At 58.7% G+C, this 27,200-nt stretch overlaps 1 protein-coding gene across 6 annotated transcripts; it reads left to right on the forward strand.

The window, feature by feature from the left end:
* EVI5L (ecotropic viral integration site 5 like) lies at positions 1-27,193 on the forward strand. 6 transcript variants are annotated; one of them, XM_037824355.1, is made up of 20 exons: positions 1-156; positions 10,783-10,967; positions 11,534-11,723; positions 12,121-12,345; positions 12,498-12,572; positions 13,295-13,420; positions 14,853-14,996; positions 15,168-15,257; positions 16,405-16,502; positions 16,589-16,649; positions 18,441-18,494; positions 19,413-19,445; positions 20,452-20,592; positions 22,816-22,980; positions 24,426-24,566; positions 24,731-24,886; positions 25,010-25,156; positions 25,237-25,332; positions 25,425-25,520; positions 25,735-27,193. In XM_037824355.1, exons 2-20 carry the CDS (start codon positions 10,831-10,833, stop codon positions 26,011-26,013), a joined length of 2,454 nt encoding a protein of 817 aa, XP_037680283.1. In that variant the 5' UTR covers positions 1-156; positions 10,783-10,830; the 3' UTR covers positions 26,014-27,193. The 6 variants fall into 6 exon arrangements, with proteins under 6 accessions (XP_037680283.1, XP_037680284.1, XP_037680287.1 ...); XM_037824356.1 differs by lacking the exon at positions 1-156 and adding an exon at positions 8,712-9,225; XM_037824359.1 differs by lacking the exon at positions 1-156 and having other exon boundaries at positions 10,812-10,967; positions 22,852-22,980; positions 25,735-26,013.
* Positions 27,194-27,200: the final 7 nt, after the last annotated feature.

Consider the following 27,200-nt stretch of genomic DNA (forward strand, 5'->3'; position numbering starts at 1 on the left):
GTGGAATGGCAGCGGCGGAGCCGGCTGCGGCCGCGGTCCCGGGGGGCGGCTGAGGGGGCCGGGCCGGGGCTGCGGGGCGAGCGGCACAGCGGGGATCCGGCGGCGTGGCCCGGGACGGCGAGGGTCGGCACGGCGATGGCGGCGCGCTTGGCGCAGGTAGGGCGGCACGGGCCGGGCCTCCCGGGCGCTGCGGCCCGCGGGGGCCGGGCAAGACTGGGACTCCGGCCGCTCCGGACCCCGCGCCGGGAGCCCCCGGCATTTCCAGCCACGGATCCGGGACCCCCGCCCACCCTCGCTCCCGATCCCCCCACACCCCTCCTCCAGGGGTCCACCCTCCCGGTGAGGCCCCATCAGGCCCATGACCCCCGCCCACCCTTTCTAATGACCCTCAGGACCCCTCCCTGGACCCTTCGGGGACCCCCGACCCCCACCCGGAAGACCCGCCCCCTCCCACGACGGTCCCCCTCAGATCCATGACCCCTCCTGTCTGCGGGATTCCTACCACCCATCCCTTCCCTCACTTTACCCCCCTATCTCCTGGCCCAGACCTGCCCTCCCCTCAAAGAGGCCACCCCAGGGCTCGCCCCCTCCCCTCTAACTCTAAGGGTCCCCTTCCCTCTGACCCCACAGGCCTCCTCCCATTAGGACTCCCACCCACAGGTCTCCCTTCAGCCTGCTGTCCCATCTCCCACCCCAGCCACCCTGTGCCCAAGAGCGCCCCTAAAAATCATTCCTCTGGGTCCACCCAGGACACTCCAGGAGCTCCCCACACCCTGGATCCTGGCCCATCTTGATTCCAGATTACTGAAAACCTCTCCACACCTCGTAGTCAGACATCTGGAGCCCCCCTCCCCACCCCTAGATGCACATCTTTCTGCGAGTCCCAGATACACACACATGCACATCTGGGAGCCTCCAGTTCTCAAGCAGAGACACCTATGAGCCCCCAACAACTCATACTGACAGTCACGCTGCCCCCCTCCCCCAAAACACAGATGCCAGGGGCTCCTGAGCTCCCCAGTACACACACAGAGAAACTCAGGACCTCCAACACACACACCCCACCACACAGACACCCACACCTAGGGCTCATCAGCACGTCCACAAACTAACCAGGACCCCACCTGCCCAGGCCCTTCAGGAGCCCCCAACAGGTCCCAGCTTCAGCACCCAACCTGTCCAGCCACACCATCCTCCTTGAGACGGGCCCCATAGTAGGGCCCCTGAGGATGGCAGAGACCCAACAGCTCCCAGCGCCCCTGTGGGCCCCTGCCCCAGGCCTCTATCCATGTCTGCCTGCTTTGCCCTTCTTCAAAAGGAAGGACGCTCACTCCCTCCCCTACATCAAAGTGTCCCGAAAGGCACCACTGCCCACCCCCTAATTTATGCCACTCACTGTGGGGTTGGGGGGTGGCAGGAAGCAGGGAGGGGCTCAGACCACCCCTGGCCCCTGTCCTGAAGTCTGACTGGACTGGTAGGACCAGCACCCTGACCCCATTGCACCTGCTGGCCTCAGATGGCAGAACTGGCACCGCCATCCAGGCTGCCCACTGGGGCTGGCTCCTGACGGCCCTGTGAATTCTTTCACCCACAATGGGTGTGTTTTGCCAAAATGAAAGGGCTTCCTGCTCTCCTGGCCTTTAGAACCCTGCGGGGCTGGGTTCGGGCCTGCCAGAAGCAGACATCTCTTTGTTAAGGAATATTTTCAGAAGGGGGAAAAATGTGCCGAAAAGGCTTGGGAAGCACATGAGTGAACAGACTGCTTAGTTTTGTCCTCAGCCAGGCTGTGATTGAGCTAGAGGACCCATCTCCTTGGATCTTTCCGGGTTGTGCTGATGCTTCTGACCAGCCAGTGGGTTCCCCTGGGCTCCTGTGGTTGACTGGGGTGGTTTGGAAGGAATTGCAGGTGGCTTGGCTCCAGCACAAGGATGGTGGTGAGACAGAAAGGAGAGACCGCAGAACTGGCAAGACGGTGTGACAGGGACTGCAGGGATGACGAGAAGCCCCCGGGTCCTGCCCGTGTGGAATCAGCTCAGTCCAGCCCCAGCACAGCCTGACCGTGGGTCTGAAGTCCTTCTAGTGACAGATCATTACCACAAAGCCCCCGATTCATCACAAGCCTGGGCTTTGTTGGAGATATTCAGCAGTGGGTTCTGGGTGGCCCTGGGTCAAAGTTCATCTTGGCTCAGTGCATCAACTTCCCCAACCGGCAAATGGGGAGATAGATCCATAGCACAGTACTTTATACTGCAGGGGCACCCGGGAGGTCTGACTGTTCTCTGGGCACTGTGTGGAAGGAGACAGTGAGATCTGGGTGGACAGTCCTCTGTCTGTGGGAGCAGGTCACTTGCCGCCCTGGCCCTGGTAGTAATTGGACTGTGCCTCACTCGTCAATGGCCATTTTTCCCTGGCTGTGCTGCATCACAGGAAGCTGGCTGGAACTGGGCTGGTAGAATGAGAATGAGAGATGGTCTGTTGTGGGATTTGTGGCCACACAAGGACCTCTGGGGGTACTGAGGGGCTCCAGAGTGGAGGGCTGCTTGCAGGCAATGCTGACACCCCACACAGACCTCGACACAGATAGGGAGAGGTGTGTTCATTGCACCTGCTGGAGGAAGGAATAAAAAGACTTCTGAAGGTCACGTGGCACAGAGGAGCTAAACTCCACAGCCTCCCTCATAGGTGGGACTTTGTGTGGACGAGGCAAGGTAAGACAGCTCCCCTGGATAGAGCCTTGAACTCTAGGAAGACCCAAGAAGGCTCCCGAAAGGACTTGTGAACGATACCAACACAGTTTTACCCCCGACTGGGGCAGTGGTTCCGCGTGTTTGTGTGTGTGTGCTTTGGTAGGTTCAGGGAGGCGGGGAGGCATATGTACTTCATTTTCATCATGCAGAATATTGTTGCCGATTGTCCCCGGGGGAAGCTCCACCATGGGCCAGGAATTGAGTCATGTGTTGGTGTATGAAGGATGTAAAATGTGGTCCATGCCCTGCATCCAAAGACCCTCTCAATATCATGAGACAAGAGCTGAAACCAGTAAGCACCCATTGATCAGACCCATTCCACATGCTTGATGCTGTGCTAAGTGCCATTTATGTATTATCTCATTTAACCCCCAAAACAACCCCGAGGAACCAGGGTTCCTTACCATCACATCCTGCTGCCTGCTGCACTGGAGGCATCAGACAGAACTATCGACAGTATTCTGCAGGTGCATAGAAAAGGGCCTAGCACCTTCCTGGATTGGTCGGGAAGGCGTAGCAGGGATGACGCAGGGATGGGGTCCAGGAGAGGGAGAGGCGCTCACCAGGCAGGCGTGGCAGGGAAGGGTGTTCCAGACAGCGGAAGTGCTTGGCTCAAGGCCCAGGAATCAGAACCAAGCATGGTGCCAGTCAGGGAAGGGTGCCTCATTTGGTGGGCTTCATCCAGTAGGTCTCTGTGTCTTGGGGGACGCTCCCTGACACAAGGGTTCCATAACTGGAAGAACTTGGGAAAGGCAGCAAGTCCCCCTCCCCAGGGAGGTGTACAGCATGCTTGTTCTAGAAGCCAAAGGTTTAGATGGAGGGGTGGCAGGAGGAGGAAGGTTAGTCAGGAGAACAGAGGAGGGGCCTGGGAGAGAATTGTTGCTTCACAGGAGATATCAAAGGCCATATTGGCATAACTTGCCTCCACGTTTCTTTCATTTCTCAGTGTTCCGTGATGCTTCTGTGAGATTATTTCATGGAGAGGCCCCCCACACAAGTCTGCAAGGCCCACAAGGGTAGGGCACCTGTCTGTTTTGTTCACAGTTGTGTTCCAGAGGAGTTACGAGGCACATAGCAGATGCTCAGCAAACACTTGTTCAGTTTGCAGAGCTGACAATCTTCCCCTCTCATCCCATATGGAAAAGGGTCTGGAGAAGAGAGCGGCTCATCCACAGAAAAAAGCCTGACCCGCTTTCCTCGAAGAGCTCCCCAAGGCAGGGCTGACCCCACCTCACCCTTGGACCTCACCTCACCCTTCCCCCTGGCCCAGCAAGGTTTTACAACTGGCAAGGATGGCAGAAAAGAGACTGCTGATCTCAAAAGGGCCAAGGACCTTTGCAGAATCCTGCTTCTATTCACCTGTCCCTGCAAGGGCTTATAAGAGCTTTAGCAGTTTTCTTTTGTCCTTCTCAGAGACTCCAAAATACAGAGAAATGAGGGATTTACCGGAAATGAACCTTTCACAGTGGCAGAGAGAAAGCCGGTGAACATGCAGGTGGTATACTTTTTTTTTTAGGTCCAAAAGTATTCCACGCTTCTTAATGGTTCACCCCTCAGATTTTAGCCTAAAGTTATTTGCTGCTGCTGCTGATGATAACGATGATATTGTGATCACCAATAATGATAGTTCTAATTTTACTAGGTTTAGTGTTTCAGCAGGGTCACTGCATAGGGGACGAGCCTGCTGAGAAGGGGGATCTATTCATTCATTCCACAAATATTGGATGCCCAATAGCACGCCAGACTGGGAATCCATCCAGTAGTGAGCTAGACAGTCCCAGCCTCTGCCCTCAAGGAAGTTATCATCCAGGAGGGAAAAAATATTATGGGCCAGGGCTGGTGCTAAGCACTGTATAAGTTTTAGCCATTCCAACAAAGCCTGAGAGTGTCATTAGCCCTACTTCCGATGAAGAAACTAAGGCAAAGCACATTGTTCCCAAGGTCGCAAAGAGACAAAGTGGTAGAGGAAGGATCGGAACCAAGCTACTGGCTCTGAATCCCTCACTGGGAGCTAAGAGATCTAGGATCAGCTCCCCATACTCTAGGAAAGTCATGAAAGAAGTGCCCTGGATGTGGAGATGTCCTGGAGCAGCCCAGAGGAGCAGCTAGAATTGGGGATGAGAGGAGGGAAGGCAGTGACCTCTGAATTCCAGTGGTGTCCTTGGTATCTAAGGGGTAGCTCCCTTTCAGTTGCCCACCCCTTGCCAAGGGAAAGGACCCGAGATGTTCGGCCGTGCTGCTTCCCTAAGAGTCAAAGCCAACCAGGATGGAGCGGACCGTTTCTCAGACTGGGCAAATTGACGTCCAAGGGCATCTTTCAAGGCTTCAGATTCAGAAATGAGTCTGTTTCCCTGGTGATCATTAAAGATGGGAGATCAGAAACCAGGGGTGCCAGAGGGTTGGGAGCCAAAATCCAAAGGAAACCCAGGATCTTTATTCACTGCCTCTGAGCACACCAAGCTTCAAAAGATGGCATGTGCACACTCACTTGCTCTTCCTGTTGAAAAATAGTTTGCAATTTACCACGTCTGCTGCACTTGGCATTTTCCATATATTATTTCTAAAGTAAAAGAATGCGGAGAGCATGGCAGTGCAGCAGAATGATTTAAAGCAGAGTTGCTGGAGTGAGAAAGTCAAGTTTGAGTCCTTGTTCCCCAAAAGCCTAGTCTAAGGACCCAGTAAGTGACCCTCTGCTTGCCAAAGCCCTTCCAGGTTTCAGCCATCTTTTGCTTTTCTGTCGCCACTGGCATAGATTTTTTTTTTAATGTTTTAATAGACTTTATTATTTAGAACCATTTTAGATTTACAGAAAAATTGTGAAGCGAGCACAGAGAGTTCCCATGTATGTCACACCCAGCCTCCCTATTATTAACATCTTACATCATTTGTTACAACAAATGAACCAATATTGTTACATCATTATTAACTAAAGTCCATATTTTATTCCGATTTCCTCAGTTTTTCCCAGTGTCTTTTTGCTGTCTCAGGACCCCACCCAGGGTTCCACAGGTCAGTCAGTCATCACAGCCTTTTAGGCTCCTCCAGGCTGTGACGTTTTCTCAGACTTTCCTTGTTTTTGATGACCTTGACAGTTTTGTTTGCTTGTTTTTAACTTTTAATTTTGAAATACGTTCAAACTTTCAGGACATTTACAGAAATAATACAAACACCACAAAGAGAATTCCAGCATACCTACCCCCTCCCAATACCCAGATCCACCAATTTTAACTTTTTGCCATAGCTATCATTTTATTGTTCTATTGTTCTATCATTCTAAATCAATCAATCCATTTTCTGAACACTTGAGCGTAGGCTGTAGACATTGTGCTCCTTGAATATTTAACACTGCCATGTACATTTCTTAAGAAAAAGGATATTCACTTATGTAGCCACCTTAAATGCAGTATCAAGTTCAAGAAGTTTAACATTGATCTCAAGCTTACGGTCTATATTCCAATTTTTTTCACATGTCCCAATAATGTCCCTTTGAGCCTTTTTTCCTCCCTTGCTAGATCCCATCCAGGATCATGTGTTGCATTTAGTTGTCGTTGTCTCTTTAGTTGCCCCCTTTTTTTTTCTATTGTGGGAACTTATATACAATATGAACTCTTCCCACCTTGACAGTTTTGAAGAGCGTAGCTTAGGTGTTCTGTAGAATGCCCCTGTATTAGAATTTGTCAGATATTTTTCTCATGGTTACACTGGGGTTCTGTGTTCCTGGGAGGAAGATACAGTAGGAAAGTGCCCTTCTCAACACTTCATATACAAGGTCTGTGCAGTCAACATGATTTATCTCTGTTGATGTTGACCTTGACCACCTGGCTGAGTAGCCCAGAAATTTTTGTCTTAATTCACAGAGACAGAAAGTAGATTAGAGGTCCCTGGGGAGATGAGGGCAGGGGGAGTATTTGGGAGAAAAAAAATTTTCTTCTGTCTTCATTCATTCAATACACATTTATTAAGCACCTACTTTCTGTATGCCAGGTGTTGTGTTAGGGGCTTAGAATAGAAAATGAAGACAAATAAAAGAAACCCCATCCTCAATAGCTGTCACCCCTCATTTCCCCCATTCGCCCCTGGCAACCATGAATCTACTTCTGTCTCTATGGAATTGCCTGTTCTGGACACTGCACATGAATGGAATCATGCAGTACGTGGCATTTTGTGTCTGGCTTCTTTCACTGAGCGTCATGTTTTCAAGGTCTTAGCGTGTATCCCATACCTCAGTCCTTTTGCTGACTGAATATTCTGTTGTCTGGATAGACCACTTTTGTTTACCTTTTCACCAGCTGATGGGCATTGAGGGTGTTTCCATTTGGGGGCTCTTACGAACAGTGCTGCCGTGAACATGCAGGTCCGAGTTTTTATATGGAGAGTTTATTATTCATTCCTCTTGGCTACAAACCCAGGAGTGGGGTTGCTGGGTCATATGGTAACTCTGTGTTGAACTCTGTGAGGAACCACCAGCCTGTTTTCCAGTTATCTTTTATTCCAAGTATTTATCTGTCTGTAATAGAAAATTTGGGTGGTTGTTTCATAGCCTCTTCCCCCCGTACACTCCAGGAAGCCTTTGCCCACCAGTTTTCAGCCCTTGGCATGGTGCCAGCCCCCGGTAGACACACAGTAAATGTTGGGTGGGTGGAGGGTGGGTTCAAGTCTACAGATATTTATCGACTTTCACCATACCAGGCCCAGTGCCAGGTACCGCGGGAGAGGAGAGAACCAGACAGATTGATAAGTTGTGGCCACCAGGAGGGACGGGTTAGATGGCCCACTATCTACTCCACAGAGGCCAGAAGGGGGAATGGGGGAACAGGACCTGATATGTCCCCTGGAACAGGGTCTGGGTGGGCCATGGGTTGGGTGCTGAGGCAAAGCAGAGGCGGGCGAAGGGCAATGAAATTGAGGTTGTTAAGAAGCTCGAAGGCCGGCCCTAGGGGGCCTGCGTATGGATCCTGAGAAACCAGGGGGCCCTCAGCACTCAGGGAGCCACCTTGCCTTTGCGTCTGGGTGCCCATCCAGCAAGGGTGGAGCAGCTGCAGGCTCTGTGTAGGGGGCGCCTCATCCACCTCGTTCCACTCCACGCCTCAGTGCCCAGAACAGTGCCCTGCCCTCAGGTTGAGTCAGGGAGAAGCTTGCCACTCTGGAGAGGTATGCAGGCCCACCCACAGAGCTAGGACAGCAGCAGCAGGTCAGCCTCCATCCCAGACCAACTTGATGCTGAGAATGGTGAGATCTGGTCAGTGCAGAAAGTGTGTGTGAATGTGTGAGAGTGAGTGTATGTAGATATGGGTGTGTGTGAGAGTGAGTGTGAATGTATGTGACAGTGTGTGTGTTATGGCATGGGTGTGTGTGTGCAAGTAGATGTGAGTATGAGAGGTCTGGGTATGGAATTGTGCATGACTGTGAGAAATAAGGTGTGTATATGTGAGTATGTAAGAGAGGGAGTGGGGATGAGTGCATGTGGGAGTGTGTTTGAGAGTGTAAGAGTACATGTGATTATATGAGCATGTGGGAGAAAGAATGTGGGGGCGTGGGAGTATGTGTGTGAGAATGTGAGTGAGTGTGTGTGCACACATGCACACAGGCATGGATGGTTTCCAGGCTGGGCAGTGTTTAGAGAGCTAAGGAATAGTCAAGTCAAACTTCCTCTCTGGTTGCAGATTTCAGGCCCATGAATTTAATAAATTGCATTTCCTATATGAAATATACATTATTATATGATACATAACTCAACACACCCTGCTGGTAGGTGGTCCATTTGCTTGTTTTTTCCAGAAACCCAGAGCTGTACCATTCTCTTGACTGTGGTGCTCTGAGGCTTGGGTCCCTTCCACTCAGCAAGGAGAAGGTGGTCCCAAGCCCATCTGCCCCGCCACATGACTCTTTCTCTGAGCTCCCACTGCTCCCCAAATGCAGCTGTGGTCAGAGGCTCCAACCCCCAGCTCCACCACCCTTCACCACTCTGCCTTCCCAGCCCTGCCCTGCCCAGGGATCCTCCCAATTCAGCAGTTCTCGTCCACTGCCCCAGCCAGCTGCAGACTTTGACTCTGCAGGAGGCCCCGGAGCAGTTCCCACTGTTCTCTCTTGGGAATGATTAACTCCTGGTTAGAGGGTGCACACTCGCTTGATCTTCAGGGCAGGTGGTCCCTGGTCAGCTGTCCCAATAGGAGGCAAAGGTCTGCAGGCTCTGCCGAGAGCTGCCACCCAAAGCCGGGGCCTTCTGTGCCCAACAGACTGGGGAGCCCTCGGGGCCAGAGGTAGAACCAGTGGCACTGGGTAGCCACAGGGTCCTGGGGAGGGAGGGTCCTGGGGTCCCCGGGAGGTGAAAGAAGAGTGGTGCCTCCCCCCACCATGCAGGGCAGCACAGAGTAAGGGAGACTGGATTGAGGATGTGACCAGAGTCAAGTCCAGCTGACTACGGACCCTCTGGCATCCGTTGGGGTGGGAATGTGCCCAGCAACTTGAAGGTGACCAGGTAGGTATGAGGTGGCACTGTGCCCTGCCAGCCTGGGAGACCAGCTGCTCCTCTCTGGGGACCTGGCAGGGTCCCCCTCAGGGCTGAGGTGTCAGAGCTGGGTCAACAGGACCCGAAGGCATATAGCAAGCTCCTGGTTTGGAAGGTGCAGGAGCGTAGGCAGGCATGAAGATGGTAACAGAAGTGGGCATGGGGAGCAGGGTTGGCTTCCTGCCCCATGACCCTGGGTATCCCATCTTCTCAGACCCTCAGAGCTAGCCCGGGCTCACCAGGAAGAAGTGTGACTAGGCAGCAGGAGTCTTTCCCCAGTCCCTGCCCCTCTGCCCTCTGCTGTTCCCGACCCCTAGAACTTTCTCCAGGGTGACAAAAACCCCTGTTAGTGGTCCTCACACAGGACGTAGTGCAACCTGAGAACCCTGGCTCCCAGTCTAGGCCTTGACCTTGGGCCCACGACGGATGATTATGGTCAGTGTTCTTGGTATGGTCATGAAGTCCAGACACTGTTCAAGCCCCTGCCAACCTGGGGGACCAGATGCTCCTCTCTGGGAAAAGCTAGCAGGGGCTTCTCTCGGGGTTGAGCTGTCAGAGCTGGATCAGCAGGGCCTGATCATGCACACCCTGATCCCATACCCTGAGGGAAGTCCTGTATGATCCTCAGTCTCCAGAGGCTCAGAGAAGCAAAGTGACTAGCCCAAAGTCACACAACTGGTTGAGCGGGAGCCAAGCTTCAGACATAGGTTCCATTTGAGTCCAGAGCCTTTGCTTTCAACACAGCATCAATCTGCCTCTCACAATGCTGGCAGAAGATGACAGTGCAGTGTCCTTGAAGCCCTGAGAAAGGCAAGGCCAGACCACCCCCAGGAAGAATGAGAAAAAGGGGTGACTGGGGTGCCAGTCAGAGTCCGCTGCTCTCACCCCGTATCTGCCCGGGCACTACTTCCCAGCACTTCAACACATCCCTGACTTCCCAGCTGAAGGGAGATCAACTCTTCCAGTCCTTGGCAGTGCCAGACAATTAACATTAGAGAATAGTTGCTTCTGGCCGTGCCAGCAGCCCACTTTGGTTGATGAGCTGGAGAAGGTCAGATGCAGATGCTGGGCTCCCAGGGCAGCCGCAGCGGGGGACGGGGACAAGGCTGTCAGAAAGGGCATCCAGAGCAGGGGCTGCTGCACCTCAGGTATCTGCAGGGTCTCTGGGCCCTGAGTGACAGGGAGCCTTCATCCTGAAACCTACTGAAGCCTCCAGCTGCCAAGTGGAGCCTTGACCTCCTTGCCCAAGGATAACAGGTCCTGGCCGGGGTCCTCCTGCCTCCATCCAGGTGTCTGGCCTGACTACTCAGGCAGGAAGGCAGCCAGAGTCTGGAGCAGGAGCTGGTGTTGTTATCAGTTTGGCTGGGATGCATGGGAGGACAAGGGGGGTTGGGGCAGAGTGGGTGGACCAGAGGTGGGAAGCCTGGGTGAGGAAATGTTCAGAGAGCGGGCAGGCAGGCTCAGCTGCCACCAGGGACAGGGTGGGCATCTCACCCAGGGCTGACCGTGTGTGTCTCCCACCCCCAGACAGAGCTGTGACCCAGCCTCACCTCACGGCTGAAGAGCCTGCCCACCATGGCGAGCCCCACTCTGAGCCCCGACTCCTCGTCCCAGGAGGCCCTGTCGGCCCCCACCTGCTCCCCGACCTCTGACTCCGAGAACCTCAGCCCCGATGAGCTGGAGCTGCTGGCCAAACTTGAAGAGCAGAACCGGTGAGTTGAGGCCTGGGGGACGGGAGGGGCCTCGAGGTGTAGCCTGGGCCCCACACAGACGTTCTTGGATGCCCCTTCAGACTTGGAGCTGGGCCGGGCCCTGGGAAAAATAATGGCTTGACATTTCTTTTCATCCTCCCAACCCGAAATGAGCAGCTCACTGTTCAGATGAGGAGACCGAGGTGTGCAGAGGTCAACGGCATCAGCCATGATTCATTGTGCCTTTACTAGAGGGAAGAAGTGAGAACCTCAGACCGCAGCTGGGCCTTCCCATGTTGCTCCTCTGGCTCTGCCCCTCGTGGGCTGCGTACCCTCTGCTGGTCTGGAAAGCGCACCCCACAGAGAGCCAATTATACCCATGGAGACTAGAATGGGAACACCTAAGGCGGAAGCCTCTTCAGGCTCTGAGAGGTTGGGGAGCTGGCCAAGGCCACCCAGCAGCCCTCAGTGTCCTCTGGGACCCTGGAAGGCAGGCTTGGGCTCCCCAGGGAGTCACTGGCACCCCTGGGTCAGGGCAGGAAAGAGCCTGCAGCCCAGGCACACCTCCAACAGCCTTCCCTGCCCAGGCTCCTTGAAGCTGACTCCAAGTCCATGCGCTCCATGAATGGCTCCCGGCGGAACAGCGGCTCCTCGCTGGTGTCTAGCTCCTCAGCCTCCTCCAACCTGAGCCACCTGGAAGAGGACACGTGGATCCTGTGGGGCCGGATCGCCAATGAGTGGGAGGAGTGGCGGCGCAGGAAGGAGAAGCTGCTCAAGGTGGTGGGGGTGGCTGGGTAGAGACAGCGGGGGGCCAGGGGCCAGCCCGGGCACAGGGGCAGGAGTGGAGAGGAGCCGGCACTTTCCGGGTGTCTGGCCAGAGCAGGGGAAGAGGAGAGAGTGGGGGTGGGGGGTGGGGGGTGGGGGGGTGCGTCGACAGGGGCCTCAGCGGCTCAGGTGCCTATTTGTGCTCTGCCTTGCTGCATTCTAGAAGGACTAGGGGCAGTACATTGAGGCCTCTGAACTGTATCTGCCATGCCCTGGCATGGATGAGCTCTGTGCTGTGGGCAGGTCGGGGGCCAGCCTCCTCTCAGGGTGGATTGGGTGGCCACGTGGATGCTGAATGGGGCCGGGGTCCAGCCTGGGCCTCCCACTCCACACCCCACCCCATCCCCAGGAGCTGATCCGCAAGGGCATCCCGCACCATTTCCGGGCCATTGTATGGCAGCTCCTGTGCAGTGCCACGGACATGCCAGTCAAGAACCAGTACTCGGAGCTGCTCAAGATGTCCTCGCCCTGCGAGAAGCTGATCCGCCGGGACATCGCCCGCACCTACCCGGAGCACGAGTTCTTCAAGGGCCAGGACAGCCTGGGCCAGGAGGTCCTCTTCAACGTCATGAAGGTGAGGCCCGCAGGTTCCTATCCCCCCCTCCAGGCCTCATGCTCCCAGGGGCCCAGTGTCTGGGGCCTGCACGAAGAAGCTGCTCCCATGTCTGCTGACCTGGGCCAGGCCCGGCCGGACACTGCCCTGACGCCACGTGTGTTTCCTTCCAGGCCTACTCCCTGGTGGACCGGGAGGTGGGCTACTGCCAGGGCAGCGCCTTCATTGTGGGCTTGCTCCTCATGCAGGTAGGTGGCCCCAGCCAGCCTCCAGGGAAGGGCCAACCCACCCTGGGCACCACCTCCAGGCCGGTGGACAAAAGCAGTGTTCCCTCAACCCTGGGTCCTCCTGGAGTCAGAACCCTCATGTGCCCAGTGTGCCCAGAGCCACCCTCTCCAGCCACCTCCTGTCTCTGACAGTCCCCAGGCCAAGCCTCTGATGGGATTGGTAGACACAGGGGCTAGGCATCTGTCCACTGTACCATCCAGGGCAGAGATGGGGAGCTGGAGGGGCAGGCAGTCCTGCCCTGTCACGTCCCAAGGTTAGATGGGGAGCTTAGGCTGGAAGACTTCAGTGAGCCCATGTCACATCTATGGGACGAGGGGTGTTCTCCAGAGAAACCAGAAGGCTTGGGAGGGGGAGAAGAGAGACAGCCGGAAGTGGAAAGAAAGGTGTCTCTACCGAGTGGCATCAGCCAGACCTGGGTTCAAATGCTAGCTCTGCCGTTTTCTGCCGTGTGGCCTTTGTTTTCCATCGGTGACACTGACCTTAGAGCTTTGCCGTGAGGGTCCAGGGAGAAAGTGCAAGGCTCAGCCTGGTTGCCTAGCATAGCCAGCATTCAATAAATGTAAACATAACAGACACAAACTCCCAGGGAAAGCCCACCGTGCCAGGGCCGGAAGGAAAGCTGCGAGCCCGGCCCCTGCGCGGCCTGCCTCATGGCCCCCTCGCCTGCCCCCTGCCCGCTCAGATGCCCGAGGAGGAAGCGTTCTGTGTGTTCGTGCGGCTGATGCAGGAGTACCGGCTGCGGGAGCTCTTCAAGCCCAGCATGGCTGAGCTGGGGCTCTGCATCTACCAGTTCGAGTACATGCTGCAGGTGAGCGGGGCCAGGTGCCCTTGGCAGTGGGTCTGTTCCACTTCTGCCAGCCCACCTGTGCAGCGACAGGCCCCCAGGTGCTCAGCGAGGCCGGCCTCGGGAGTCCCTGAGAACTCCAGGGCCGAGAAGTCACACCTGTCCCCCAGGACTATGCAACCCTGCCCCAAAGGATGCTCCGGGAGACGGGGTAGGGAACATCCATGAAAAGCGAGGGCTCCTGAGAGCACGGGTTTGCAAAGCCCGCTTGGGCAGAGGGGTGGTGCTGGCTTTCTCCATGTGCCAGGAGAGCTGCTCCCACATACACTCCCGGCCCCTCCCTGTCTGCTCCTGGGGTTGGTGGTAGGGAGGGAAGATGGTGTCTGCCTGCCTCTGATGATGACTAGCCAGCTGCAGCCGTCTCTGTTTATAAATAGCAGCTCCACAGAGTCCTGCTCCTTGCTGACTCCAGAAGCCCACAGCAGGTGGGGCCACGAGGCTCCGGGCGGCAGAGGGCAGGGTGACAGCATGTTCATGGCTCAGGCTTGGCTCATCGGCATGCCATGGACCAGCCTTGGGACGTGCCTGGACACGAAAGCCCCACTCCTCGGGCCTGTGGGTCAGGGAGGTGCTGTCACTCAAGGTGGCCCAGTAGTTCTGGTGAGGAGGTGGCCTGGCCCACAGTGGCATCTCTCTGCGTAACCCCGGAGAAGACACCAACCCCACCCCAGGCTGGGTAGCCAAGACCTGCCCCAGCAAGGTGGATAGCCACCACATTAACCGAGGACCCAGGCAGCTCCTGGCTCCAGGAGGAAGCCCGGGAATGGGACAGAGTCCGTTCTCTCAGTATGGGACATCCAGGGGATCTGAACGCCTTCTCCCTTCTCCAGCCTCACTTTCCCCAATGGGCTGTTACTTTGCACAGGTCTGAAGGGCAGGCCAATGAAACTACCGTGCACAGGTACCCAGCTGGGAGCAGTGGGTGGACATGACTGGGCAGCGGGGTCACAATACAGGATGGGCCGTGATGTGCTCATACCAGGGGCTGTGTGGCACAGTGCCCCCCACCCCTTGCTCTCTTTGGAACCTTCTGGTGGTGACATGGCCTCTCTGAGACTCAGAACCTCCCTTCCAGGCCATGATGCCCTGAGCTGCTGAAGGCAGAGCAACCAGGCTGGCACCTGTTCAGGGTGTGCCCCCTCTTATACCCCTGCCCATGTCTCTGCCTCAGCCTCCTCCAAGCTCTGGGGTGCCTCAGCCTCATCCCCAGTGCTGTGGGAACATCAAGAAAGGGAGCCCAGGTTTGCCCAGGGGAGGCCAGGGAAGGCTTCCTGGAGGCGGGGACATCGAGGCCCAGCATGCCCAGCTGGAAGGGAGCCTAGCAGGCAGGGATACCTGTGCCCAGCTGTCATCACAATGCCTAGCCCTGCCTCCCCCACTTCCCACCACCCGGCAGGAGCAGCTCCCGGACCTGAACACCCACTTCCGCTCCCAAAGCTTCCACACATCCATGTATGCCTCATCCTGGTTCCTCACTCTCTTCCTGACCACCTTTCCACTGCCCGTCGCCACCCGTGTCTTCGACATCTTCATGTATGAGGTGAGGGCCTGGCCAAGGAGGCCCACGTGCCTCATCCTCCCTAGTTGGCTCTGGGTCCAGGAAGTCACACCCTACAATGGAAACCAGCCCGATCTGGGCTTGGGGTGGGGGCGGAGAGAAAGCTCCTTGGGGACAGGAGACGCACTGCCACTGCCACTGCCACCTTTGCAGGGGCTGGAGATCGTGTTCCGGGTGGGCCTCGCCTTGCTGCAGGTGAACCAGACGGAGCTGATGCAGCTGGACATGGAGGGGATGTCCCAGGTGGGCAGGGGGGCGGGGCAGGTGGGATGGCTCCACCCCCAGGGCACCTGGATGGGCAAAGCCCTCACAAGGAATGGGGGACGGCCCAGCTTCGAGAGACAAAGACATCCCCTGAGCGTCCCCAGTCCTTTCGTCAGCTTCACCCACCTGAGGACCCCTCTGGGAGCCAAGGTGGCCCTGAGAAGCCTACAGGCTCTGCCAGACAAAGTCCAGGGCTGGCAGCCTAGCAGTGAGGAGAGAGGAAGGCCCAGGCCCACGAAGAGCCCTGGGAGGTGCCCCCCCAGCTCCGAGTTCCCCAAAGCCTGATGTAGCTGAACTTCCCTGCCAGTAAATAGTAGTACTGGCCATACTTCGAGGCTTTGGCTATGGTTTCTGCCCCAGCGACCTGCCGGATGAAGGCACAGGAGGGGTGAGGGGTCTGAGGCAGCCTCCCACCCTGCCCTGCCTGCTGGGGAGTAGGCCAGCCTGCTTCTCACCGTTCCCCCATCACGCTGGCCCCCACCCCCTCCAGTGTCCTCCAGCTGGTGCTCCCAGGAAGAATGCACAAAGGCCACAGTTGTGCCTGCAGACATGGGCATCCATTGTCTGCAGCTGCCAGAGGGGGCCAGCTGGGCTTAGGAGCGAGAGCCAGGCTGCCCCCAAACAGCAACATGCCATGTCCACCCACGGCTTGCCCTTAACCCTTTTGCTGAGGCTCGAGGGTCCCGGGCAAGCAGGCAACCACTGGGGGACATCTTCCCCTCTGCAGGTCCTCAGCCTCCCCTAGCGCCTGCCTGCTTTGGGTTTGTGGACACAGACCTTAGGTCCTCCGCCTTCCTCAGTGAAGGCCCTCTGTGCTCAGGCACCACCCCAGCCCCCCACAGCCTTTGACCCAATCAACATTCCTGGCCTGCTTCACTCCAGAAACAGAAGCCCTGGCTGCAGGCAGCTCAGGGAGGCCAGCCATTCCTTCTCCCCAGTTCTCACTTCTCTCCCTCAGTCACTCCCCAAATGCTTACTGAGCGTCCGCAACAGGTGACACCCCAGCCAGACTGCTCCTTTCCCTCCCTCCTGAAGAACCCAGGCCCTCCGGGAAAGCGGGAAGCAGCAAGGGCTCAGGTCGGAGTCCGGGTCCTCCTGGAGTCAGTGACCACCTGTGTCCCCACAGTACTTCCAGAGGGTGATCCCCCACCAGTTCGACAGCTGTCCGGACAAGCTGATCCTCAAGGCCTACCAGGTCAAGTACAACCCCAAGAAGATGAAGAGGTCAGGACCAAGCGCCCCGGGATGCTAGCAGGGGGCTGGGTCCTCAGCAGCGGGGCACTGACCACGTCGGCCCTCCCCCTCTGCAGGCTGGAGAAGGAGTATGCGGTCATGAAGAGCAAGGAGATGGAGGAACAGATCGAGATCAAAGTGAGCCCGGGGAGGGGACAGGATGCGATGCCTTTGTGGGTCCCAACCCCGGGGCCTTGCTCACTAGCGGACAGCCACTAGAGGGCGGCCCTGCCCAGCATATGCCAAGGACCGAGGCGGGCTGTCCTTGGCCCTGGGGCAGTCATCCCTCTGTCCACCTGCACCTTCAATAGTCAGGGAGACAGTCAATAAACCAGGAGGACAGAGCGTGCTATAAAGCCTACTATAAAGAACTCTGGATGAAAATATGCAGGGGAGGGAAAAGGAATGGCTTAGGGATGGAACCGACCTGCCCAATGAAGAGTGTTCCAGGCTGGGAATAGAAGGCAAAAGGCCCGAGGCAGCAGCGAGCTGGCAGGCTGCAGGAATATCAAGGGAGCGATGATGGGGGGAGCTCCCGGGAGTGGAGGGGGCGAGTGGTGAGAGCCCAGACAGGCCGGGGCCAGACAGCAGGGCATGCAGGCCAGGCCACAGGAGAGTACAGGCCACCAGCTCTGGCACTCAAGGGCTGCCCTGAGTCCACCCGGAGCAAGAAGAAGCTGAGAGCCCCACGGGTCTTCAGGGGTTTTGGCAATGCCTTCGTCCACAACCCCACCCTTTTTCTCTTTCACCTGTAGCCCCACCTGTAGCAAGATGGTTCTCATTCATCTTTCATTTTCCCTTTGGAGTAAGCAGGAGAGAGGCAAGTGGGCAGGCAGGCACCTCCAACTCCCCCAAGGATGGGTCTGCTTGGTACAGCAGTGGGTGAGGCCAAAGGCAGGGGTCAAGGCAATCCAGGGTCAGGGGTCAGGCCTCTGGATCACTCTGAGGGACAGAGACCTGACCCAGGTGAGCTGGGAGGTGCGGGGAAGGCCCTGCCCCACTCTGATTCAGTTTCCCCAACCATGAAACGAGATATCTGCGATTCTCTCGGACCGCAGTTGTTTCCTGGGAATGTTCTGGGTGTTTCCATCACCTTTTTTCCCAGGAAGAAAACCAGGCCATTTTCTGGTGACCCACCAGAGGCAGGATTCTCACTAATCTGCTGAGCCAAACTATTTCTGTATCTACTTCTTAATGGGTATGCAGGGAGAGACTAGAGAGAGGGCATCTGTGATCCTCGCCTGCTTCCCCAAATGTCACCGAGTAACCTAAACCCCCAAATACCTAACCAGAATCGTCAGTGCAGAATGGAAGGCAAAAGCCAGTGACCGCCTCCAAAACCCCAGCTGGGGCAAGTGACAACCGTGGAGTACAGCTTGCTCTCAGCAAGTGACACAAATTCCTTGTCGAGCCTAAGGAAGTGAGCGTGTTCAACGAGACCCTTGCCCCCAGACCCAAACTCTGAGAAGAGTTTGTCCTTTGAGATTTTTAACCCAGGGGCTTGGAGCCAAGCCATGGGGTGGGGCTGGAGATGGGGGTCTGTCTGATTGCGCTGCACCCAAACATGGAGACATTTGCCACAGGGTGGGTGTCACGTGGGCCCTTGACCAGCCCAAGCATGGATGCTGACTGTCCCCCAATACTGCCAGTCGATGCAGGAGCCATGAAGCATTGGAATAGCCACAAAAGGCACTCATATTATTTTTATTGAACCAAGAGTGGTTTAAAAAAGAATTTAATGGGCCATTCTGAGGAGGAATTGGCCCCTGACTGTCTTCTGAACTCACCGAGCCAGAACGTATGACACGGGCTCAACTCAAGGTGACTTGGCGCCAGTCCCGCTTGGCGGTGGCAGGTGAATGGTGGTGGGGGTAGGGGGCACAGGAGTGCAGGAAGGGCTTTCACATGCTCTCCTCCCTCCCCCAACAGAGGCTTCGGACAGAAAACCGGCTCCTGAAACAGCGGATTGAGACCCTGGAGAAGGTGAGGGGCACGACTGCAGAATTCTCCAGGCCCCGCGCAGGAGCCAGCAGCCAGAGGGCCAGCCTGCCCCCGGCCCCCCTGAACCCTGTGGGCTCCTGGGAGCATGGCATAAATCCCACGGCCCACTGAGTTGGGGCCAGAGAAATTGCCCCTGTGCTGTGATCCTGACTCACTATAATTACCCCAGGGGTTGGGGTTTAATCATTACCCAGTTAACTGCACCCACCCCCATGCCAATTGGAAGAACAGCTGCTTTAATTGGGGTGCAACAAGGCACCCCAGCCTGTAATTTGGAAGTGGAGGAGGAGGGGCAGCATGGCCACCAGCCGCATTGTTGGTGGGGGTGTTGGGGGGTGCGGCCTTGACCCTGAACCCTGACATTTGAAAGATGAAGGTGGAGGTGGGGAGCGGAGCACAGAGAGTCAGGCTGTCCACAGGGTTTCATTGCCCTTGCCCCAGAGCCTGGGGTCTAACCCCGCCTCTTATTGTGCCTCAAAATTAAAACACACCCCCAGGCCAGCTCGGCCACCACAGTGCTACCCTCCCAGGATGGCTCTTTCTTAGCCTGAGGCCACCAGGCCTGAGTTTGCAGGAGTTCCAGGCGCTGAGTCGCCCTGGCTGGCCCTGAAGGGTGGGTTTCCCAGCCCTGCGGAGTCCTCGCCTCCTTGGGAGGCAGCAATGGGGGCATCCCCACCCCCACCCCCCGCAGTCACGCACAGAATATCTCCGGGACAGAACTGCCTCTGGCTTTGGTCTTTCTCCGGGGCCTCTCCTGCTGGTTCTCTGGCCTCCACTCCTCTCTCCCCTGCTTCTAGAGATAGCCCATTGCTTTAGTGACAAGTGGTTCTTGTCTGTCTCTCCCCCTCTCCCTTCCGCTCTGCTCCTCCCCCTGTCGCTCGGACCCCCTGCGCCGGGTAGGAGAGCGCTGCTCTGGCTGATAGGTTAATCCAGGTACTGTAGCTTTTTATCTCCCTCTCCAATTTCCTTCCTGGTCCCTGCCCTGCACATGACAGCCAGTAACTGCCTCTTCCCTGGCTGCTGCCACTCTGGGGGTGAGGGGATGAGGGGGTAGACCTGGTGCTGTGCATGGGGGCAACTGGGGACAGCTTCTCAGGGGGAGGGGCATATGGAGAGGAAATGGGGTGGGGGTGGTGAACACACATGCACAGGTACAGAAAATTTCCTTCCTCCGGGGGACACAGGAAAAGACCAAGGAGGGCCTGGGGACCCTAAGAGTGTATCAGCTCCAAGCCCTGGTGTATGCACTTGGCTGAGCTTTCCCACCCTATAAGCACGTGCGTGCTCACACACAACACCCCTTCTGGCCCCTTCTGCCCCCTTCTCTTCCTACCTGCAAGGCCTGGCATCTTCTTTCACTCACCTGCTTCTGCTGCTGCCTCATCTTGAATGGCTTTCTCTGAAAGCTTCCACCCATCCCTGGTGACTCTGAGCCTGGAATGGGGGCCTACCGCGGGGGGCGGGGTGTGTGTGTGTGTGAGGGGATGAGGGGCAGGGGTCTTAGCCCCAGGCAGATGGAAGCCCCTGAGTCCAGGACTAGAGAAGGCCCTCAGCGAGCTCCCCCCTACCCCCACCCCACCAGTGGTGCCCAGGATGAGTGGGGAGAGAAGGCCTCCACTGCACCTCCTACTCTGGATGAAGGGATGTTTCCCCTCACCTCGGACCCAGGCTGAGAGCCAGAACAGGGAAGGGGAAGATGCTGTGGGAAACCCTGGCCTGGGGCCTCTGTTCCCCACTTAAGACCCTTGCCAAGCTTGGGCCCAGGGCCGGTTCTGTTTCTGCTGCCCCCGACCCAGGCTCTGAGTGGAAGAGGCCTTATCCATCCCATTTCCGCCCTCTCTGGGCCTCTGAGCCCAAATTCCCTCATCCATCAGCAGGCTGAGACAGGGTCTGGGGTCTGAGCTGAGGGTCACAGCAGCCCTCCCCTCACTGTGCTCAGGGGCAGGTGACAAGGGCGCAGGAGGCCGAGGAGAACTATGTCATCAAGCGAGAGCTGGCAGTGGTGCGACAGCAGTGCAGCTCGGCAGCTGAGGACCTGCAGAAGGCACAAAGCACCATCCGGCAGCTGCAGGAGCAGCAGGTATCGACTGGGTGGGCCGGCAGCCTGGGCAGGGCAGAACCCATGCCCCAGCGCCTTCAGGGTACCCTTGGGAACAACTGGCCCCCATCAGCCCTGCCTCTGCCCGTGGCTCACCTGTTCCTTCCTGGGGTCAGGGGGACCCAAAGCCAAGCTCAGGATCTCCCCCATCCCCGCCCCCATAATAGCCCCAGTTGCCTCAGTGGCAGAGGGGAATCTCGTGGTGGTCTCCATGTCCTGCCATCTGCATTGAGTCCTAGGCAGCCTGCCTCCCCACTGCCCCAGCCTCAGCCGGAGGACCCCTGAGACCCAGGCTGTCCCTGCAGCCCCACCTCCCCATCCCCCTACCCCCCACTCCCTGGCACACTGTTCACGGCCATGGCACAGTTGACTCCTTGGGGGAGCCTTTGCAACTCTCCAGGGTCTGATGAGCTGCTGGACTTCCCCAGAGTCCAGCCGTGTAGGACAAGAGCTGGGACATGGGACAAGAGCTAGGACAAGAGAACAAGGATTCCCTCCTCCTGCCGGTGCCCCAGGACTCTGCCCATAGAAGAGAGTGGCAGGGCCATCAGGGGCTGTTTTGCAAGCAAAAGCCCAGGGCCTGGGAGGCCAAGGAAAGGGCACCCCAAGTCTGTTGTGGGGTCATGAACTCAGGATCCAGTGGTGGGAGGCTCTTGGGCTGCAGCACTGCCCAAAGAATCTGCTGCTCTGGGAGGGGGTTTTAGAACTCTTCCTACAGCTGTGCCCAGCAGGTGGCCTTTTCTGACAAACTGCCAGTGGCTGCAGCCCCCAAGCCCAGCAGTACATGCACCCATACACCCTGGAGGGGCAGGGAAAGAGGCTGCAGGCTCCGCGAGTCCTCTGCAATCCAGGGCCAAACCAGGCAGGGCCTGGAGGTGGTGCAGGGACCCTGATTTGGAGAAGCCACAAAGGTGCTCGATGAACAGGGGGTGGAGAGGAGGAAGGGTTATTCACTGAGGAAGGGCTCCCACCCCCACCCCCCAGGCCTGGAGACCCCAGCTCAGGCCTTGGCTGAGGGAATTGGGCTGATCCATGGCTCTTGGGGGAAGGGGGTAAATGCAGCCTTAGGAGTAGGGGGCAGAGGGTCAGTCCCAAAGCCTTGGCTTACATTCCATTGACCAGCTTCTCGTGCCCGTGTGCACCACCCATCCCTCAAGAGCCACAGTCTGCAGTGGTACTGACCCCTGGCCAGGCAGTCCCATGGGGCCCATGAGTACTGGCAGGGATGCTGAGGCTGGGCTTGACCCACCCGTGGAATGATGCTCCTGTTTCAGGCCAGTCAGAGAGATATGGACCAGCCTAGAAATGGATGAAGCCCAGGGCTGCATCCTCAGGTCCAAAGGGAAGCAGGAGGAGGTGATGAGGCAGGTGGGCAGCTACAGCCCTCCTGGGCTGAGAGGGCACTGGCACACCTCAGATCCCAGAGGGCTGTGGTTGAGAGCAGCAAGCAAGCCTGGGCAGCTGGGGGGTCCAGCCAGGGAGAGGGGCAAAGCCATCTGGAGAAGAGGTAGCACTGCCCTGCCAGGCCACCAGGGTAGCAGACCGGGCCACAACTCCAGCCCCGGGGGCTTCTCTCAGGGTTTTTTCAGGCCCTGGTAGCTTTCCACTGTTCACAGCACGCATCACTCCTGGGGCTGCCACTGGGGTACCTCTGAGAGGCCTTCTAAGCAATGAGGAGGGTGGCCCCAGCAAGGTCTTTCCCAATCCTTCCCTGTTCTGAAATGCAGGTGGGGAGTGGGGGTGGGGGAGGGAGGCGGTAAAAGGGGAGGAGGAGAGAGGGGGGCAGGAGTGTGCACGCAAAGCCCTGAGCCCGCCCCTGCCTCTGGCCACCCAGAGGCACATGGTGGTGCACCCCTTGCCACTGCATTGCAGGGAGGCAGCCTCAGGGAATCCCGCTCCACCCGCAGCCCAATGATCCTGAGGAAACCAGGAAACCGTGGTACCTTTCAGGGGCCATCCTGTGGTCATGGAAAGTCCCCTTCAGAACCTCACCTCTGTGCCACTTCCCCAGGAAAGAGGCTGGGCCAGACCGTTGCACCAGTGCCACGACCCCCCAGGAACAGCTTCAGGGCCCCCACCACCCAGAGACAGAACCCCACCTGGGGGTCAGCCCTCTCCACTGCCCCCAGGCGGTCAGAGATCACCAGGAGGGTTGTCCTGTGTTTCTCTTCACCACCCTCTCTCCGGGCGGCCTGGGGCTCTAAGAAGGGGGCCCCAGCCGCAGCCCTCTGCCTCCCCCAGGATAACCCACGCCTCACTGAGGACTTCGTGACCCACCTAGAGACAGAGCTGGAGCAGTCAAGGCTGCGGGAGACAGAGACACTGGGGGCGCTGCGGGAGATGCAGGACAAAGTCCTAGACATGGAGAAGGTATGACTGGGGGAGGGGGACTACTGGGCAAGTTTGGACGAGGTCCTAGTCATGGAGATGGGGCAGCCAGGTGGATGGGGGGGTGGTCCTCGAGTTGGGAATCAGAACCCCACCCTCACCCATCTGCCTGCTGCATTCCCAGCCCCACCATTTCCTACCTGCCCCAAACCAGGCACATCCAGGCCCCACTCCTTCCACTCTCCACAGCCTGGCCTTCACCTGAGGGTCTGGGGGCATGGGAAATTGGACACCTCGCCCCCAGACCCTCCCCAGCCCTGGAGATGCACACACTGGAGGGCCCCCACAAAGCAGCACGACTCCACGAAGGCATAACCACCGGCAGTGTAGCCAGCTTTCATAAACTTCCCGGATTCCCCGCATCCCACCTGTGCATGCCTCCTGCCCCCCCCCCCCCTGGCTTCCAGATGGAGGGAAGGGAAAAAGAAGCAGGGTGGGACAAGCAGGCTCAGGCCCATCAGGGCTGCTCCCCGGCCCCCCACTCCCATGGAGACACCACCCAGCGGGCAGAGTGGAGTCTGCGCTCTCCTGTCTAGAGTTCTGTGGGTCCACCAGGCCTCCTGAGTCCCTCCCCAACTGCCTTCCCTGTGTCGTCGGCATTGACAACTCCCCCAGGGAGCCACCAGAGGGCAGCTGGGAGCCAGAGCCGGACCCTCAGACCCTGCACTATTTTTGGTACCCTCCTGGGTGTGCCCACCACAGCCGTACTTACGTGCAGCCATCAGCCTCTCAGACCCATCAGCCAGCCCAGAGCTGGGACTCCCTCCTGCCTTCCTCCTTATTGGAGTAAAACGTGCACCTAACAGGTCCTGCCACCCGCCAGCACCCCCAGACTCAAGCAAGGGTCTGTGAGAACCTCGCCTGCCAAGCTGGACTTTGGTCCCAGAGTGTGGAGCACAAGTTCCCCATCACCAAGCCCTTGGGAGGCCAGGGCAGGGTCTCAGAAGGTTCCCAGGGAGGAGCAGCCTGGCCTGGCAGGTGGAGGGGGTTGGAGTACAGTCCTGTCAGCCACTGCTTGGGGCAGATCCTGGGTCTAGCCATGGGACCCGAGGGGGGTGGATCTCAGACTCCTGGGTGGGTAAGCACCTGCCCTCAGCCCTCCACATGCCAGCTCCACCCTGAGCCCCCCGCTTCCTTGGGCTTACAAAGGACCCACTACTGGCTTTATGGGGTTTGCCCTAGCAACAAGGTGAGAAAGCAGGAGCTGTTAACAGACCCATTTGACAGGCTGATGTCCCAGGAGTGTGATGTCCCAGGAGTGTGGGCCTGCACAGGAGTCCTCTCCTTCCACCCCGCATGTCTCACCCTGGTCCCTGCAGTGTCCCCCTGATGGGGCTCAGAGGAAGTGTGGGAGCCAGCCTGGGTCCTGCAGGAGGATGGTGCTGCTGTGCAGCTCCCCTGGCTTCTGACCACCTCTCTCCTCGCAGAGGAACAGCTCGCTGCCTGACGAGAACAACGTGGCCCGGCTGCAGGAAGAGCTGAAGGCGCTAAAGGTGCGGGAGGGCGAGGCCGTCGCCTCAGCCCGAGAACTTAAGCTACAGTTGCAGGAGCTCTCAGATACCTGGCAGGTGAGGGCCGCGATGGGCTCCGAGGCAGGCAGACCGCCCTGAGTCAACACACAGGCACAAGAAGTGGCCTGAGCGTCCGCTTCAGGCGAGCCGCGAGGCCCTCGACCGCAGCCTCCGGCTCCTTGGTGGAAGCTGACCGCCCAGCCCTCGGGCCCTTCCCACAGGCCCACCTGTCCCGTGGCGGTCGTTGGAAGGAGTCCCCGCGGAAGCTGGTGCTGGGCGAGCTGCAGGACGAGCTGATGAGCGTGCGTCTGCGCGAGGCCCAGGCCTTAGCCGACGGCCGTGAGCTGCGGCAGCGCGTCGTGGAGCTCGAGACGCAGGTGGGCGGTGCTCGCGCCAGGTGCCTGACCGCGGCCACTCGGCGCCCCAGTGTCTGCCCGTCTGGGATGAGGGGACTTGGCCGTGACCCACCCCCTCCCGCCCGGCCTCTTTCCTGTCCCCAGGACCACATCCACCGCAACCTGCTGAACCGCGTGGAGGCGGAGCGCGCGGCGCTGCAGGAAAAGCTGCAGTACTTGGCGGCGCAGAACAAGGGGCTGCAGACGCAACTCAGCGAAAGCCGCCGCAAGCAGGCCGAGGCCGAGTGCAAGGTGCTGCCCCGCGTCGCGGCCCCGCCCCCGCCCCGGTCCCCAACACGCCCCTTGACCCACCCTCTCCCCACTTACCCCAGAGCAAGGAGGAGGTCATGGCGGTACGCCTGCGGGAGGCCGATAGCATGGCTGCGGTGGCCGAGATGCGGCAGCGCATCGCAGAGCTGGAAATCCAGGTGAGCCGCGGCCGACGGGGACGGGGGCGGGGGGAGGGCCCGGGGACAGGGGGAGCCCTGCTCTGACCCCAGCGACCTGGCCCGCCCCGCAGAGGGAGGAGGGCCGCATCCAGGGCCAGTTGAACCACTCGGACTCGTCGCAGTACATCCGCGAGCTCAAGGACCAGATAGAGGAGCTGAAGGCCGAGGTTAGCGCGGAGCGGCCGGGCCGGCGCGGGAGATACGTGGGCTGGCGTTCCACGGGCGCCAGGACCCCTGAGAGTCCTGGGCCCGTGACGCGCCCGGCCTCGGCGCCCGGGGGAGGGTGCAGCTCGGGCCGCGGGGGAGAAGGGTGTCTGGTGGCCCGACGCCGTCCACGGGTACGTCAGCCCACACCTCAAGCGCGCCCGGCCCCCGTCCCAGGTACGGCTGCTGAAGGGCCCGCCGCCCTTCGAGGACCCGCTGGCCTTCGACGGTCTGGGCCTGGCGCGGCACTTGGATGAGGACTCGCTGCCGTCTTCGGACGAGGAGCTGCTCGGCGTGGGCGTAGGGGCGGCGCTGCAGGACGCGCTCTACCCGCTTTCCCCTCGCGACGCGCGCTTCTTCCGCCGTCTTGAGCGGCCCGCCAAGGACAGCGAGGGCAGCTCGGACAGCGACGCCGACGAGCTGGCTGCGCCCTATAGCCAGGGCCTGGACAACTGAGGCCGCGACCTGCCTGCGCCACACCTATGGAACTCCATGCTGCGGTGGCTCCAGCAGCCGCCAGGGCTAGGCCCAGCACAGAGGGCAGGGCCGGAGCCTGGCAAGATCTTTAGGACCCAGGCAGGCCCACCCTCCCCAGCAGTGTTTACTCATCTTGGTCCGGATCCCTCCGGACCGTCCTGGAGGTGCCTGGACCTGGAGGGTGGGGATGACCCAGAGGTCCCAGAACTGGACAAGCAGCAAGTTCCCTTCTCCTTCTGAGACGAGGGCGGCCCTGCTGGGAAGGGCCCAGGAGCTAGAGGAGGCCTGGGGGGGGGGGGGGGGGGGCTCTGGGCTGGATGTTGTTCACTATCCCACCACACCCCTGGGGACACAGCCACCCTTGACCAGCCCCTGGACCCCTCCAGGGGTGTCTGGCCACCGGGGACAGATGGCTGGACTGCGCTTTCCTGCCTGGTGCAGGTGTCGTGGCTCCTGCAGCAGAAACCAAAGTCCCCTCCTCCTGTGTTCAGGGCCCCCTGGGGTGTGGGTGGCTAGAGGGAACTCACCCAGCCCTGGGCAGTGTCTGTTCTCTCTTCCTGGGGCCAGAGCAGCTGCCCAGAAGTGAAGAGACCCCTTCACAGCACCCCACACCTTCCTCTGTGAGATACCATCCCCTGACTTCCCATGATGGAGGAGTACCCCTCCAGCCAGCCTCCTCTCCAAGGGGTCTTCAGCTTCCACTTCCCTTCCGGGTGCCCCAATCCCCATCCTCCACCAGGGTCAGGCCCCAGGTGAAGCTTCCCAGAGGAGCTGCCTCCCCCACACCTCCTCATGGTGGGCCCGTGGTCTCTGCTGAATCAGAGCCGAGAACGGTGCCAAAGTCCAACAATGCCCCCCCAGACTCCCCCACCACCCCCCACCCCCCGGGACCCTGAGACCCGCGGGGTTGACCCTCTCGGTACTCCTGGAGCCTCTAGTAGCGTCACAAGCAATCTCCCTGGCGCTTCCTGGGGCAGGGCCCATGCTTAGTGCCCCCCTGCCCGGCCCCTCCCTCTTCAGTGTTACAAAGCCTGGGGCCAGGGTGGACATCCCCCTCACACGTGCCCCACACACTGCCCACCACCATTTTGCACACTGCCTGTTCACAGCCCACATGTTGCCCAGGTGGGAACGATGGAAAATAAAGTATTTACACAGTCGTGGAC

This window comes from Choloepus didactylus (assembly GCF_015220235.1).
Source record: "Choloepus didactylus isolate mChoDid1 chromosome 25 unlocalized genomic scaffold, mChoDid1.pri SUPER_25_unloc2, whole genome shotgun sequence".
Lineage (NCBI taxonomy): Eukaryota > Metazoa > Chordata > Mammalia > Pilosa > Megalonychidae > Choloepus > Choloepus didactylus.

Bases quoted from the DNA above. Each gene is read 5' to 3' on its own strand.
- EVI5L (XM_037824355.1), top strand. From the start codon at position 10,831: ATGGCGAGCCCCACTCTGAGCCCCGACTCCTCGTCCCAGGAGGCCCTG. The intron at 14,997-15,167 runs GTGAGGGCCTGG...CCACCTTTGCAG, and splicing joins TCGACATCTTCATGTATGAG to GGGCTGGAGATCGTGTTCCG. The intron at 16,650-18,440 runs GTGAGCCCGGGG...CTCCCCCAACAG, and splicing joins AGGAACAGATCGAGATCAAA to AGGCTTCGGACAGAAAACCG.